Below are 15402 nucleotides of genomic sequence, written 5' to 3' on the forward strand. Positions count from 1 at the left end.
ACTCACTATGTGTAAAAGAGTATCTTAAGGATTTTTTTAAAGGGATTTTTTTTTTTTGACAGGCAGAGTGGACAGTGAGAGAGAGAGACAGAGAGAAAGGTCTTCCTTTTGCCGTTGGTTCACCTCCCAATGGCCATGGCCGGCGCCCTACGGCTGGTGTACCGCACTGATCCAAAGCCAGGAGCCAGGTGCTTCTCCTGGTCTCCCATGGGGTGCAGGGCCCAAGTACTTGGGCCATCCTCCACTGCACTCCCTGGCCACTGCAGAGAGCTGGCCTGGAAGAGGGGCAACCGGGACAGAATCCGGCGCCCTGACCGGGACTAGAACCCGGTGTGCTGGCACCGCAGGCGGAGGATTAGCCTAGTGAGCTACAGCGGCGCTGGCTTAAAGGGATTTATTTTATTTATTTGAAAGGCAGACAGAGAGAGAGAGAGAATCTCCCATTTGCTAATTTACTCTACAAATGGCCACAACAGCCAGCACTGGGCCAGGCTGAAGCCAGGAGTCAGGAGCTTCTTCCAAGTCTCCCACATGTGTGCAGGGGCCCAAGGACTTGGGCCATCTTTTGCTGCTTTCCCAAGGTGCATTAGCAGGGAGATGGATCAGAAGTGGAGCAGTTGGGACTCGAACCGGTGCCCATATGGGATGCCGGCACTGCACACAGAGGCTTAACCTGCTATGCCACAGTGTTGGCCCCAGGAAGATTTTCTAAAAGTGAAACAGCCATTTAGGAAAACATACTGGAAGAGAGTTATAGATTTTACAGAATAACACATATTCCTTATATAAAGTAGATATGTTTTTGGAATACAGATGTCTGGCATATATTAAAAATAACTAAATAAATGATGAGACTTGACCAGATCAAGTGCTGACTTTGTAATTAGAAATTCTTTTCAGACTTCAAATAAAAAAATTTGGCTAACACACAACACACACACACACACACACAAGAACAATCTCATTGTTTATATATTAATAAAAGAAAATGTGATGATCTCCCTCAGCAAATGTTTGTAGTAATACTGACTTTGGCATTTAGAAACAATTTAAAAGATACCATAGGATAGAGCAAATAATTATTTTTTTTTGACAGGCAGAGTGGACAGTGAGAGAGAGAGACAGAGAGAAAGGTCTTCCTTTGCTGTTGGTTCACCCTCCAATGGCCGCCGCGGCCAGCATGCTGCGGCCGGCGTACTGTGCTGATCCGATGGCAGGAGCCAGGTACTTCTCCTGGTCTCCCATGGGGTGCAGGGCCCAAGCACTTGGGCCATCCTCCACTGCACTCCCTGGCCACAGCAGAGAGCTGGCCTGGAAGAGGGGCAACCGGGACAGAATCTGGCACCCCGACCGGGACTAGAACCCTTTGTGCCGGTGCCGCAAGGCGGAGGATTAGCCTAGTGAGCCGCGGCGCTGGCCTAATAATTATGTTTATAAAATAAAACTTTCTGTTATAAGATAAAGAGACATACACTTATAAAATCAAATTAAGTGAAAACACTAGATGTTAAAATTAAATTGAATGTCAATTTAAACTCATTACATATAAACTCATTATTTATATATATGTATAAATGTATATATTCATATAGTGCTAAGTAACACCACACATTATTTTCTTTTTTAAGAAGGAAGGGGTTGGGGAGACAGATCTCCCATCCTCTAGTTCACTACCCACAATGCCCAGGGCTGTACCAGGCCTAAGCTGGGACTGGGAGCACAATTCAAGTCTCCCACATGGGTGACAGGGATCCAACTACTTATGCCATCACCTGTCGCCTCCCAGGATCTACATTAGGAGACAGCTGAGAGCAGGAGCTGCAGCCAGGATTCAAACCTAAGCACTCCCATCTGGGATGCGGGAATCTTGAGTGATGGGCCAAAAGCCCACGCTACATTTTTATTTCCTGTCTCAAAAGGAAAAATAAAACTGCCAAGGGAGAGATAGGCATTCTCGCTCTAGTCTGAGGGCCAAGCTTACTTAGCGACATGGATGGGAGATTGTCCAGGTGCTATGTGCCTCCTGAGGTCATTCAACATGAAATACATAATATCTACAATGGATTCCAGCCAAAGTGTTTATCTTGAATTGAACTTTCTTTAGAGACTACAGTAGCTCTAGAAGATAGGAGAACAGACTAAATGACACCACAAGGAACCAATCAGAAAAATGTTGAAGGTTGGATCATCTGTAGGGCGCTTGGCCTGGTTTCTTCAACAGCAGTCATAAAAGAGGAACTGTGCTAGAGTTAAGAGAGACTCAAGGCACTTAGAAACCAGATACTGCATTGAATACCGGCCAGGACATACCAACTCTGAAGGACATTTTGAGATTAGCTGGGGAATATGAATATGGTGAGAGTATTAGATAAGATGAAGAAGGCCTATTAACCAAATAAAGCAGGTTACGGTATGAGGCATACTCTCTTTTGGTTAAAAAGCACTATACGTACTTGGAGAAAGGTTGGGAGGATCTGACATTAAAAGAGATGATCTTTGGGAGGTAGAAATGTGAATTGCCCCTAAGTTTCTGTAATGAATGTGTACTGTTTCAATAATAATAAAAGGATTATGTAGAAAGATTATTCAAAGAAACCAAGCATACACTTATAAATAACTATCTTGGTGTTTTCAAAATGAGAAAAAGGAAAATTGTGACAGGCTTCAAACCCTGAAGAACATAATGTAAAAATGAATTTTAAGGCACTTAAATTTTTAAAAAGAAAATCATAGTTTCTGCATGAAAAAGAATTCTAGTACTTAATCAACAGAATAGTTAAAATACAATAACTTGATATTATTTGTCCAATGACTAAAATAATCCTCATTTTAAAATATAATGAACAATTCTTAAGAAACTTAAGGGATAAATTTATTTTTTAATGATTTTACTGTGAAACTACAAATAGAGCAAATTTACAGAAATCTACCATTGATTTAAAGTATAAACATAGATCAAACTAATAAAAATTATAATAAGTCCATAAATTTAGCAGCATCAGAAAAAATACAGAACAATGTTATCTCTTATCTCTTTTGTGTGTGTTCTAAGATTTATTTATTTATTTGAAAGGCAGAGTGACAGAGGGAGAGACAGAGAGACACAGAAATCTTTCAAATGGCTGCAACTTCAGGAACTCCACCCAGGTCTCCCACATGGGAGGCAGGGATCCACGTGTTTGGACCATCATCTGCTGCCTTCCCAGGTGGATGAGCAGGAAGCCAGAGCAGAAGCAGAGCAGCTAGCACTTGAACCGGTGCTCCGGTGTGGGATGCCGCATTGCCAGTGGTGCCTTAAGCTCCTGCTGTCACAATGCAGGCCCTTGTTCTACATCTTTAACAACATCCACAATTTATTTTCCTATCTCTGCTTTCAATATCTACTTTACCACCTGTATGTGGGCACAAAGTCTATTTTATACTCAAAGGAAAAAAATGTGATATTCTAAAACAGATGACTCTTGAATGAGTGAATGTATGTATGAGTCAACAAGGGACGAATGCACAGGGATACCCAATTAGATTGTTCCTTTTCACAAGTTGCCAAGGCAGCAAACTGGTGTGTAAAGTTTCAGAATTTCTTATCAGCTTTCTTTGGCCTCAGCTATTGAACTTGTAAAAATGGAAAAACAAAGTAAAATGAAAGAGTGTCTGGTTTTGCTTTGGCAGGTTCCAGTCTTTTCTTCAAAGCAAGTAAACATGTTTTTCAAGAATTCTTTGAATAATTGCGCTTATGTTTTCAATTGTGATGGACTCTGATTCTTTGACTCTGGCAGAAACCTGATTCGGAAGTATAGCTCACTTCCTGGGGAGGCTGGCTCACACTGTCCAAGCCTTTGTTTTTAAAATCTTGTTAAAAAACTGGGCAGACTGTTTTCTTTTCTTGTGCCAAAATAGTAGAAACGTGCCTATAAGAGGAGTCTCTATGCACAGATCATTAGGAAATAGATGGAGAATGAATGATTCTTAGTTTCCTATACTCAGAACCCAAGATTCTTATTACTTCAATTTGTTCTTTGGAACTATGTTTATTTTTTTTAATGAGTGAAAGTGTCTTTTTTTTTTTCTGTTTCCTTATTGACATTTAAATGAATTTAAATAGAATAGTGAAGGGGTAGGATAGGGTATGAAAAATTGGTCAACAGAAAAAAAATCAAAAGTTTGTATCACTGAGGAGATTGCTACTTTCTCTCCGTCCCATCTTTCTCAGCTATCTGTTTTTCTCAAATTTGTTAATCAAAGGCCATAAGAGATTTCTTATTTAGATAACCGTGGTTTCTTGGACTTCGTTGGGGAGGGAGTTAGATCCAGAACATAAATTATGCACCTGTTTCAACAGGGCCACCAAGACACAGATGCTGACTACATAAACAAGGACAGAGACACAGAGGATTTGCAGGGGGTTATTTGTTTTACTATCTGAGTACTATGCTACCATTATCTGAGTACTAATGGTGGGTACGTAATACAACCGAAAAACCGCATCTCATCCTCAGATATCACGAGGGAGACGGAAATGCTTAGCTGGTGAGCCAGGTGGGAAGAATGTGCACCCTTGTAGAGCGTAGAGCCAAGGACCCCTGTGCTAATTCGCTTGTCTCCACCTCTTCTATAACACCGGAAGGTGCAAATCATCTTTCTCTCTGTTCCAAGTTTCTCTAAAATTCTATGTTTTGGGGGTTATTTCTCCTGTTTCTAATTTGAAACCAGGGTGATCATTTAATGAAAAACAAGATGATGAGAACTTGAGATTTGTTTTCTATCCAAGAAGAACAGATGCTTCTCAGGCAGTAGTAAAAAATGAATTCAACATTATTTGCACAGATGGAATTTTGTATTTGAACTTCCTTAGGGAGCAGGTTCTACGGTAACAGGACCTGACTTTCAGATAAAGTGTCAGTGGCCGATAAAGTCTCCAAAGTGCTCTCTGTGCAACTGGCACCTGGAACCAATCTGAGATGTCTGTGGTAGGACAGAGAGTATTATATAGCTGGATTTTTAAAATATCTGGCTTTCATAGAGCACACGGTGGAAGAAAAGTAATTTATTGATGTCAGCTCAGAAGTTCTGCTTGGATTTTCCCCAGAACTCAGATGGCAAAAACGGGAGATGCTCTTACTCAGGTTATCGAGATTGTGGTTTGGAGACCAGAAGGCAGCAGTGCAGCAGCAGAGACAAGGTCGACATTAAGATGGAAAAGGCTATGCTCACCAGGATTGAGGATGGGGCAGGTGCAGCCTCGGTTAGTCCACGATTCCGGATACAACGTTCGCTTTCCTCGTAAAATCTTCAGTTTGGTAGATTTTAAGACTTTTTTAATCTTCACATTGACCTCAGCATGAGAACCTTTATCGTGAGCTGATAAAATCTTTATTTTGAGCACTGTAACGACACAGTTCCACAGGTCAAGATGCATAGGATTGCACGTGACCTTCGTAGGTTTGAACAACTTAAATTTGCTTCAATTTATTCACTTAAAACTTCTGATGGACAATAATTATACATATGCAATATGCATTTTAGAGTACAGAGAAAAGGCAAATTGAAGATCATGAAAATGCAGAAATTGACTTTAAAGATGATTAGGCTCAGCCATGCTTCACTGACTACATCTCCTTCAGTGATATTAATTACTGCTCGTGTCTGGGGCAATTTCGGCTGTCACCTCCTCCCCTGTGACTGGGATACAGATCTGCCTTTTGCTTACTGAAAACACAATCTTCAGTACTTTTAGCTACCAAGTCCACATAGAAAGAAGGAACATAAGAAGTAGAAGTGTTACTCTGTCTTTTGAGATCTGAGTACACTATACTTTTATGGCTAAAAATATATAATGTTATGACAGCACAATGTTCCTACCAGTATATATTTTTAAAAATTCTCAAGAGATTAAATAATGTTATTGATTATTTTATATTCTTCTCCAGTGTAAAATGCAAGCTGACTGGGGTTGGGGAAGCTGGCCCTCTACTTGCTGGCTCCTGGGATCCAGTATTCTGTATGACTCTCAATTCTATTATGCTCATCTACCTAGGAAATGGGTATAATGGGGGACCAAGTAATGGAATAAGATGCAATGTTCTATATTTTTAAGAGGGTTCCTATTGGCTTATCTATGTGTTTTCTTTTTAAAAACATTTTTGTTTTGTTTATTTGAGAGGGAGAGAGAGAGAGAGAGAGAAAGAGAACACGCAAGGTGCCATCTTTTGGTTTCCTCCTCAAACAACGCACGATGGCCAGGACTGGCCCAGGCTGAAGCTGGGAGCTGGGAGCTGGGAATTCAATCCAGGTCTCCCCCATGAGTGGGAAGGACCCAATTACCTGAGCCATCACCTGCTGCCTCCTAGGGTGCTCATTAGCAGGAAGCAGGGATTGGAAGCAGAGCTGGGATTTGAACCCTGGTACTCTGATATGGGATATGGTCATGCCTAGAGGTGTCTTAACCACTCGGCCAAATCCCTGCCCCTGGCTTATCCATAGCTTGATGGAAGTTTGTGTGTAGCAAGAGAACTTTATCTTAGTTGATCCCATACTCTAAAAATACAGTTGTCAGGCAACTGTCTTTATGGAATCAACCCATGTTTAAACTTCCAAGGGATCTTAAGAGCTCATCTATTCTTGCTTTATGTATAAGGAAACAAATAGTAAGAATTAAGTGATCTGCTCAAGTTCGCATAACTGATTGGTTAGAGAGACAGCTTGGACTCGAAACCCAATGAGAAAAATGAATGAAGGGTGTATAGCAGAGTGCCTGGCCCGTTGCTAATGCTCAAGAAATGTTCACTCTTATTATTCCATTTGACTGTAAGCTCAAAGAGAGCAGGGATCTTGTCTGTTTACTACTGTTGCTGGGGAAATATTTGCTAAAGGAATTAACAAATAAATCCAGTGTTTTCTCCATTATGCCAGAGAATGGGGAGGAAGAAACCAGTTATTTCCAAGCCTGTGGATGTCATGCACTTAATAAGCCAACATATTTCATTGTGTCGTTGAATGTTCAAGTGCCCTTAAGTAGAAACTGAAAACAATTGTATTAAAAGACTGATGGGTCATCAATATAGTCAGAGAGCTACCAAATCTAGGTGACAGTGAGAACTGGTTCATGTTTTCACTAAACTAATTGACTTTGGACTAAAGTACACTGTTTTTTGTTTCCCTGGAAACTGCCTTTCTTTATTAGGCACTGTACATTTCAAATGTTCTCTTCTTTTATTCAGCCCAGTTAGGAAGTGAAGAGAGGAGAGTGTTCTTGTAATTTACTACAGATTTATGAGGTTTCTTACCATTTCCTCTTTTGATTTTTTTATGAGCTTAAATACCATGCTATCAGGAACCTAAACCCTTGGTTTCAGAAATCATGGCATTTTCTCTTCTTTGTAATGCATATTACAGACCCTGTAATTACAGAACAATAAAAGGTCCCAGACTGCAGTCAAGAATCCATTGGCAAGCTAAGGTATCTTAATCTATGTAAGGGTGACTGTAAAGCCATTGAGAATCTGAAGGTAGTAAGGCCTGCACCTACGGAAGTGCCGTCTGCCTTCGTGGACGTGATGTATTGTCCTGGCACTTGGGAGGCAGGGGAGTCCAGAGTTTACAGAGAGGCTGAGGAGAGACCAAGGCAGACAGCTCATCTCAGCGCCTCCCAAATACAGATCCTCTTCCTCCTCCCTGTCATTTCCCGAGCATCGCATCTGTGCGAGGACCGTGCCTGTGTCATCAGCTAGGCCTCCCATTTCCTTAAAAGCTTTAATAGCTTCTCAGAAACACTGCAAGACGTCAACTCACCATATGAGTATTTCATTCCGCAGAATGCCTTGGGGTTTCCTAACACCTGTTCCTTACATTCACATTTACCTACAGAAATTAAATAGAAAATGGTGTTAGCTATTTAGGAAGAAAGAAGAGAGCGATCAGCAGGTGCACCCAGGTAACGTACTCTAAAAGATTTCATAAATATTAAGAAACCATGAAAGTTACTCAAGAAAACTTGGTCTCTTTGTGAATTTAATTAGTTATCATCCAATACAGTATTGACCTAAGAGAAATAGAAAAGGTAGAAACAATGGGGTATTTCATTGCTTTTAACTGATCCTATGGTAAATACAGTGCATTTTTTTATATTTTATTTTTCCCAAAGAAACCTTTTATTTAATGAGTACAAATTTCCTAAGTACAACTTTAGGAATATAGTGATTCTTCCCTGCATACCTGCCCTCCCACCCCACCCCTTCCTCCCTCTCCCATTCCCAGTCCCATTCTCCATTAAGATTCATTTTTGATTAACTTTATACACAGAAGACCAACTTTATACTAAGTAAAGATTTCAACAATTTGCAACACACAGGTACACACAAAACTGGGAACAAGTTTTCCACTTAATTCTCATAATCAACTCACTGAGGACAGAGGTCCTGCATGGGAAGTAAGAGCGCAATGACTTCTGTTGTTGATTTAACAATTAATACGCACGTGTGACGTCAGTGATCACCTGAGGCTCTTGACATGCGCTGCCTAGGCTATGAAAGCCTTTTTTTTTTTTTAAGATTTATTTATCTTGAGAGAGTTACACAGAGAGGGGAGAGGCAGGCAGAGAGAGAGAGAGAGAGAAAGAGAGAGAGGTCTTCCACCCACTGGTTCACTCCCCAATTGGCCACAATGGCTGGAGCTGTGCCAATCCGAAGGCGGGAGGCAGGAGCTTCTTCTACGTCTCCCATGTGGGTGCAGGGGCCCAAGGACTTGGGCCATCTTCTGCTTTCCCAGGCCATAGCAGAGAACTGGATGGGAAGTGGAGCAGCCAGGTCTTGAACCGGAGCCCATATGGGATGCTGGCACTGAAGGCAATGGTTTTACCTGCTATGTCACAGCACTGGCTCGATATGAAAGCCTTTTGAGTCCACAATCTCTGTCAGTATTTAGACAGGGCCATAAGCAAAGTGGAAATTCTCTCCTCCCTTCGGGGAAAAGTACATCCTTCTTTGATGGCCCCATCTTTCCACAATGCAGTATTAATATCCCATGCTGAAGGAAGGAGGCAGCTGACTGGAGGTCCTATAGAGATGACAGCTGTCTTTTTACAATTAATGTTCATGACAACAAAAGCCAAATTAAAAAAGAAGACTGGATGAGCCACAGGAAGGTAATGCTATTGAACTGAAAAGCATGAACACCCGTGATGTGCAAGGCATCATATGCTATCTATTTCCGGATACACAGAGATGAGGAAGTTACAGTTCTTTGCATCCAGGCCTACAGTTCAGTAAGGGAAATAAAGCAGTTGTATAAAAAGTGGCAGGTGCTCCAAGAGAGATGCTGGAGGGCTGGATGGGAGGGTCGCAGAGGCTGGGGAAGCGGAGAACAGGCTTTGAAACGGTCTCTGAAGGATAAATAGGATATTTTCTCCCAGCAGTTGAAATTATGTATTTCAACTGTTACGTGTGAGAGATCTGTCAGGCCCTGTGAAGATTTCCAAAATACCTTGGGACCGAGTTCACATAGGGCATTCTCATGCTCATTTATGTAGGCTTCCTCACCAGATTGTGCTAACTCTTATACAACTTCACGTTCCCAGAGTGTAGAACAGGTGGGACGTTCTTACCGACGGAGCAATTCTCCACCATTCTCCCTACCCTCCTGCATTGCAGTTCACGGGCACTGAGTGGTAACAACAGCAGCTGACCCTGACTGGGGAGCACTTGCTGAATAGGCCAGGCAGTGTTTGAAGCATTTCACATTGATTTACTCATGGAAGATTCTAGCAGGTAGCAATTTGCCAGGAATGTAGGGAAAGAAGAGCGAGCTAAGAAAAGCATGAGAGAAAGGGGAGACTTGGTTCATAGATGAGGTCCTGCTTGTCTGGAGGTACGGATTGAGTTGAGAGTCGAAGACATGATGGAGGAACCTGACTGATATGCGGTTAGGGCCTGGATTCCATTGTTAGGTAAAGGGGAAATTTTCACAGCTCTCCGCTTAGAGAAGTTACATGACCTTATGTATGCGGGAAAGTTAATCAGGCACTACTGTATGAAAAGTGCCAGAACTGGGAGAAAGTGGTGGCAGGGACCAGCAGAAGCTCAGTGAGGTGGGTTATAACAGTAATAGCAGCAATTAATTTGAATACCAGCTGTAAGCCATAAACTAGATACGGGCCTTTACACAGATGAGCTTGTTTAGTATTTATAATAGCCCCATGAGGCTACTGTAACAAAAGGAACACATGAAGGCTCAGAGAGGTTACTTAGCTTGTCCAAGGCAGCACAGCGAACAGGCAGAACGCTTGGGTTTTCAGGCTGGGTCTGGGAGAACACGAAGCCCCTGACCTTCCTAGTGCACTGTTTCTGAGTCGGACAGAATGTAGGTCTGAACTACGGAGGGGTCTCACAAAGCAGGCACAGCAGGGGACGCCGCGGAGCTGGGTCTACAAATCCTGTCCGTGGATTGGACGAGGACGAAAGGAAAATAAGTGTGGAAACGAACCTCATGCAAACAGCGATTTCAGCCAAGGAGCAGAGAGGAATGTAGCGTCCCCGCAGAAGCAAGGACGTTAGGAGGAGGAGGTGTGTCATTTCAGGGTTTGCGGTAGCAATACCTTTTGTGACTTAATTATTGAAAGAACGCTTCCAGAAAGTAGAAACTATTGAAAGTGGCTTCCAGATAGGAGAAAGAGGGAAGAAACAGCACTCGGCATGAGCAAGGATCGGGAAAGCAGCGGACGTGGGGGTGGCAGGAACCGCCGCGACTCGCGGACTCGCCGCCCTGCAGGGGGCGTCACGTGCAGCGCAAGATTCAGATTGCAGATGGAGAACGCCTGGCCAGCCTCTCCAGGAGCGGGGAGAAGGCGGGAAGGGTGTCGCCCGTAGAAACACTCCTTTGAGCCCCCACAGACACAGGGAAAGAGGGGGCGTGGATCTGGTCAGACAGAAACACCAGAGGTCCAGAGCGAGGAGGGTCGGATGACTTAGAGCTGCTGACAGACCCCCAGGTGGACATGACAGCATGGCTTCTGGTGGGATCAGGTATGTGGAGACAGACATGGCAAACCTGGGATTGCTGGCGGTAGCTGGAGCATCTGTAGGAATCAGAATGCGATTTAGGAGCGGGAGATCAGTGGAGCTGAGGCATGAGAAAGAGAAATCGAAGGCGGCTGAAATCCGCTGTTGTGATTTGTCAGATAATATGTTTGCTTACAATATAAATTTTTCACTTGAAAGGCAGAGAGAGAGAGAGAGAGAGAGAGCAAGCGTGCGCGTGAGAGAGAGAGAATCTTCCATTCGCTGGCTCACTCCCCACATGCCTTGCAACAGCCAGAGCTGGGCCAGGCCAAAGTCAAGAGCCTGGAACTCGCTCGGGGTCTCCCACATGGGTGGTAAAGGAACCCAATACTTGGGCCTTCATCGCTGCCTCCCAGGGTGTGCACTGTCAGGAAGCTAGAAATGGAAGTGGAGCCGGGATTCAAATCCAGACACTCCGATATGGGATGCAAGTGTCCCAAGCAACGTCTTCACTCCTGTGCCAAAAGCTTGCACCTAAACATAGAGAGGATTACTCATTCAGGAAATGCAGTAACCTGTGTTATTAGCCGTGGCTTTTGATAATTCCACCAAACAGGGAGAGTATGGTGACTGCCGTGTTCCAAAAGCTAATGGAACACCAGTGGCATCAATGCAATGCTCTCTTTAATCTCTGCCAATAAGAGCCAATATAAGGCTAATATTTGAAGCTTTTTCTTTGGCCACTTTCCAAGACTCCACAAGCTTAGAGCCCGACCATTACCATTTGCTGGTCATGCTCCAACCCAGATGTATTCTCTTAAAGGAAATCTGGAAGGGGAGAAAAACCTGTTTAGTTAGATTAAGTTATTAGAACATTTGTGGAAATGAGCATGGTTTACAGCTTTGTGGTATTTGTGAAAGCCAGTTCTGTTCATCAGGAAGTGAAATTTTACATCTGATATTCTCTCCCTGTGGTAGAAATTAAGGGTATTTTGTTGGTATAGTTTATTATACTTTTAGTTGAAACCTGTTTTTAATTTATGATAGGCATGTAGACTTAAGAATGAATTTTAAGTGTGTAAGAAAGTGGTTATCACATTAAATTATTTTCAAAAATTTATCTGAGACATGAGAGACAAAGTGATGGAGGAGAGGGGGGAAGAGAGCAAGACAGAAAGAGAACACAAACCCCCATCTGCTAGTTCATTCCCTAAATGCTTGTAACAGCTGGGATTGGGCTAGGGTTCTCAGCCCCCAGCTGAGAACTCAAACTAGGTTTCCCACATGGGTGGCAGGAACCCAGTTATGACTTGAGCCATCGCCTGCTGCCTTCCAGGAAACTGGATTTGGGAGCCAGAGCCAGGTCTTGAACCCAGGTATTCGGGTGTGGGACATGAGTGTCTGAACTGCCAGGGTCTTTGTTGGAAAAGGGTGCCAAGCAGAATTATCCCATCTCAAACAGGAGTGTGACTGTTTAGCAGGAAACCAAAGTCTTCCTCCATCTGGAGCCTGCCCAGATGAACTGCAGACTCTCTGGGGGCAGCGGAGACCTGGCAGCTGTCGTGGACCTGAGTCTGCAGACCTTCTGGTGCCAGCATTTTGTGTGCCTGACTGGGACGCTGCCAGCTCCCTAATAACAGGCACATCAGCTTAGTGGTTCCCAAATCCCAATTATGACAGATTTGGTGCAGCAGACAAAGCTGGAGAGTTATAAAAAGTCACTGTATTAGAAAGATAGAAGGAAACCTTAAAAAGTGCCTGCTAAAGTTAAAATAATAAAATTCAGGTTACGTGGCAATAAGGCAAAAAATTAAATGGGAAAGATCTGTTTTCTTTTTTTCTCCAAGTGCTGGAAGGTATATAATGACCACTTCATGTCCCCTTATCTTTCCCACTTTCTTTCCTGTTGAGAGTTAAAACCATTAGGAAAATTATTGTTCGGTTATGTTCAGTGGAAAAAAAATCATGATACAGAATTGCAAATGTCAGTGTTTCTCAAATTTGGGTTCTTGACTCTTGAAGGATTCATAAGATGCCCATGAGATGGTTTTAAATTTGGGGTTTCTTTCTGATCTAAAATAAGGACCAAGGGATGGGCAGAATTCAGGTGGTGGATATGCAAACTTCCCTGTGTGCCTGAAAATTTCATAGCAAAACGTGAGGAAAAATTCCCTTGGATACTTTCAATCAGCAAAGCTTTAATTCACACCTTAACACATCCTTAGCTCCAAAGGTGTGGCAAACTTAGAAGACAAAACCGAGCTGGCCTATGTGAAAACCACATACGTGTCTCCGTGGATTAGAAATGTATGAATATGCAAAGGGGGAGGGACCTGAACTATTGGGTTAATTTTGGGGGGGGGGGGCTCTAGTTTCAAGTCAAGCAGCAGTGACCAGGAGTTCAGATCCTACGGGGTTAAGGGTACTAAAAAGGGACCACAAAGGCCCACTTTTTAAAGTCCCAGATTGGGTAAGGCTCTCCTTGCTTTATGAAAAGAGGCTGAGAAACCAACAAACAAAAAAACCCAAGATACTGTTCTTGTCGTGGGTTTGTACTTTCTAGCAAACTGCAAGCCTCGGTGAGTGGGCAGAGCTGGCGTCAGAGGGCGAGGCCAGGGCCGGGCTCCAGGCCTCCCGCTGAGAAGGGCCTGGGCGTGAGTTAATGCGGCGTGTTGCCACCCTTGTTGCCACCCTGGAATTCTTCATCACTTTTGAACAAGGTGCAAATTAATCTGCTACTCCTGTAAGTGCCCTCTTTGTTTTCAGAGACTAGATACGGTGCAATGAAATTCCAGTAGAAATCACCAGTAAAAGATAGTTTAAAAATCTCTGTATTTGGGCAATTATCCTATACAAATCAATGGGTTAAGATGAAATTCTCAATGGAAATTACAGAACATTTGAAACTGAATGATAGTGAAAATACTGTATATAAAACTTGGTAGGAGCCAGCTAAAAAGATCTTATAAAGAAATGTATCACTTTAAAAGTACTTGTTAAAAATTAGAAAGACTAAAAATGAATAAGCTTATCATTAGACTCACAACATTAGAAAAGGACTGAAAAAGCAAGTTCAAAGAAAATATAAGAATAAAGATATTAGTGAACTAAAGAACAATGAAATATATTCAATCAACAAAAGTTGTTCTTTGAAAAAGTAAATTAAAATCTGATTAAGGCAATTAAGAAAAAAAGACTGATTCAGGCAATAAGAGAAAGGCATAAATTAGGGAGAAAAATGAGAAATAATTATAGATTGAGTATAGGTTTAATAAATTATAAGTGTGTACCGATGTGTAACTTTATGCCAGAAAGATTTATAAAATTAAATAAAACTGACAATTTCCCAGAAAGCTTTAATTACCAATACCAGCTAAAGAATAAAACAAATATATTATTAACTATTGAGAATATGGAATAAGTAATTAACACTTTCTTCCCCTCACAGACACCATGTCTAAATGGCTTTATAGATAAGTTCTACCAAACATTCGAGTAACAGATGATTATATTTTTATATAAATTGTTATAAGAATGGAAAAAAAATATAGTGGGGGAGGGGGGTCTTATGACTGTCTCAGATATGTACAGTATACAAAATTATAGACCAACATCAATTATAAGCATAGGTACAAAAATCCTAAGCAAATAAAAGTCAAAAAACCCTAGAAGATTAAATTAAACATTGTATGAATCAAAATGCATTATTACCATTAGGGCTTATTTTAGAACTAATACCAGAAAAATCTTATTTTCAAATATCTCATTAGTAAATTATGGGAAAAAATGAGATTTTTCTTAAAAGCAGCAGAAAAAGTATTCAGCTAAATATAAAACTCATTAATAAAGTTAGAAGGGAATGTCTTTTACTTGATAAAAGCTATATGTCAAGAATCTATCAAATATGGTAAAATTTTCAAAATACTTCTGTCAAATTTGTAAGAATACTGTACTGGGATCTCTACCCAATGTGATAAGGCAAAGGACAGAAATGACGTTTGGCACCTGAAAACCAAGTGACAAAACTATCCTTATTCGCTATTGATCTGACGGATGGTCTACATTTAAAAAGCCGAGAAAATCTGTAAACTGTTGAAATTAGAAAACAAGTTGATCCAACTTGTTGCATACAAGATCAAAATACAGAAAGTAAATAGTATTCCTTTTTACCATTAATAATCCTTTAGAAAGTTCAAGTAAGTGAACTGCTGGTTCACTTCCCAAATGGCCACATTTTGGACTGGGCCGAAGCCAGGATCCAGGAGTTTCTTTAGGGTCTTCCACTTGGATCATCTTCTGCTGCTTTCCCAGACCATTAGCAGGGAGCTGGACCAAAATTAGAGCAGCCGGGACTCCAACTAGCACCCACATGGGTTGCCAGCACCGCAGGCGGAGGCTTAACCTGTTATGC

General features: G+C 41.9%; 1 protein-coding gene across 6 annotated transcripts in view; it reads right to left on the reverse strand.

Moving 5' to 3' along the window:
• NTN4 (netrin 4) overlaps positions 1-15402 on the reverse strand; it is a 130378-nt gene that overhangs the window by 1799 nt on the left and 113177 nt on the right. For all 6 annotated transcript variants that reach the window (XM_051845776.2, XM_070052724.1, XM_051845777.2 and 3 more), the window contains 2 exons: positions 7789-7857; positions 5212-5382 (listed from right to left, as the gene is read on the reverse strand). In XM_051845776.2, the coding sequence (XP_051701736.2) occupies positions 5212-5382; positions 7789-7857 (240 nt within the window). The remainder of the gene's footprint in view (positions 1-5211; positions 5383-7788; positions 7858-15402) is intronic.

This window comes from Oryctolagus cuniculus, chromosome 11, assembly GCF_964237555.1.
Source record: "Oryctolagus cuniculus chromosome 11, mOryCun1.1, whole genome shotgun sequence".
Taxonomy (NCBI): domain Eukaryota; kingdom Metazoa; phylum Chordata; class Mammalia; order Lagomorpha; family Leporidae; genus Oryctolagus; species Oryctolagus cuniculus.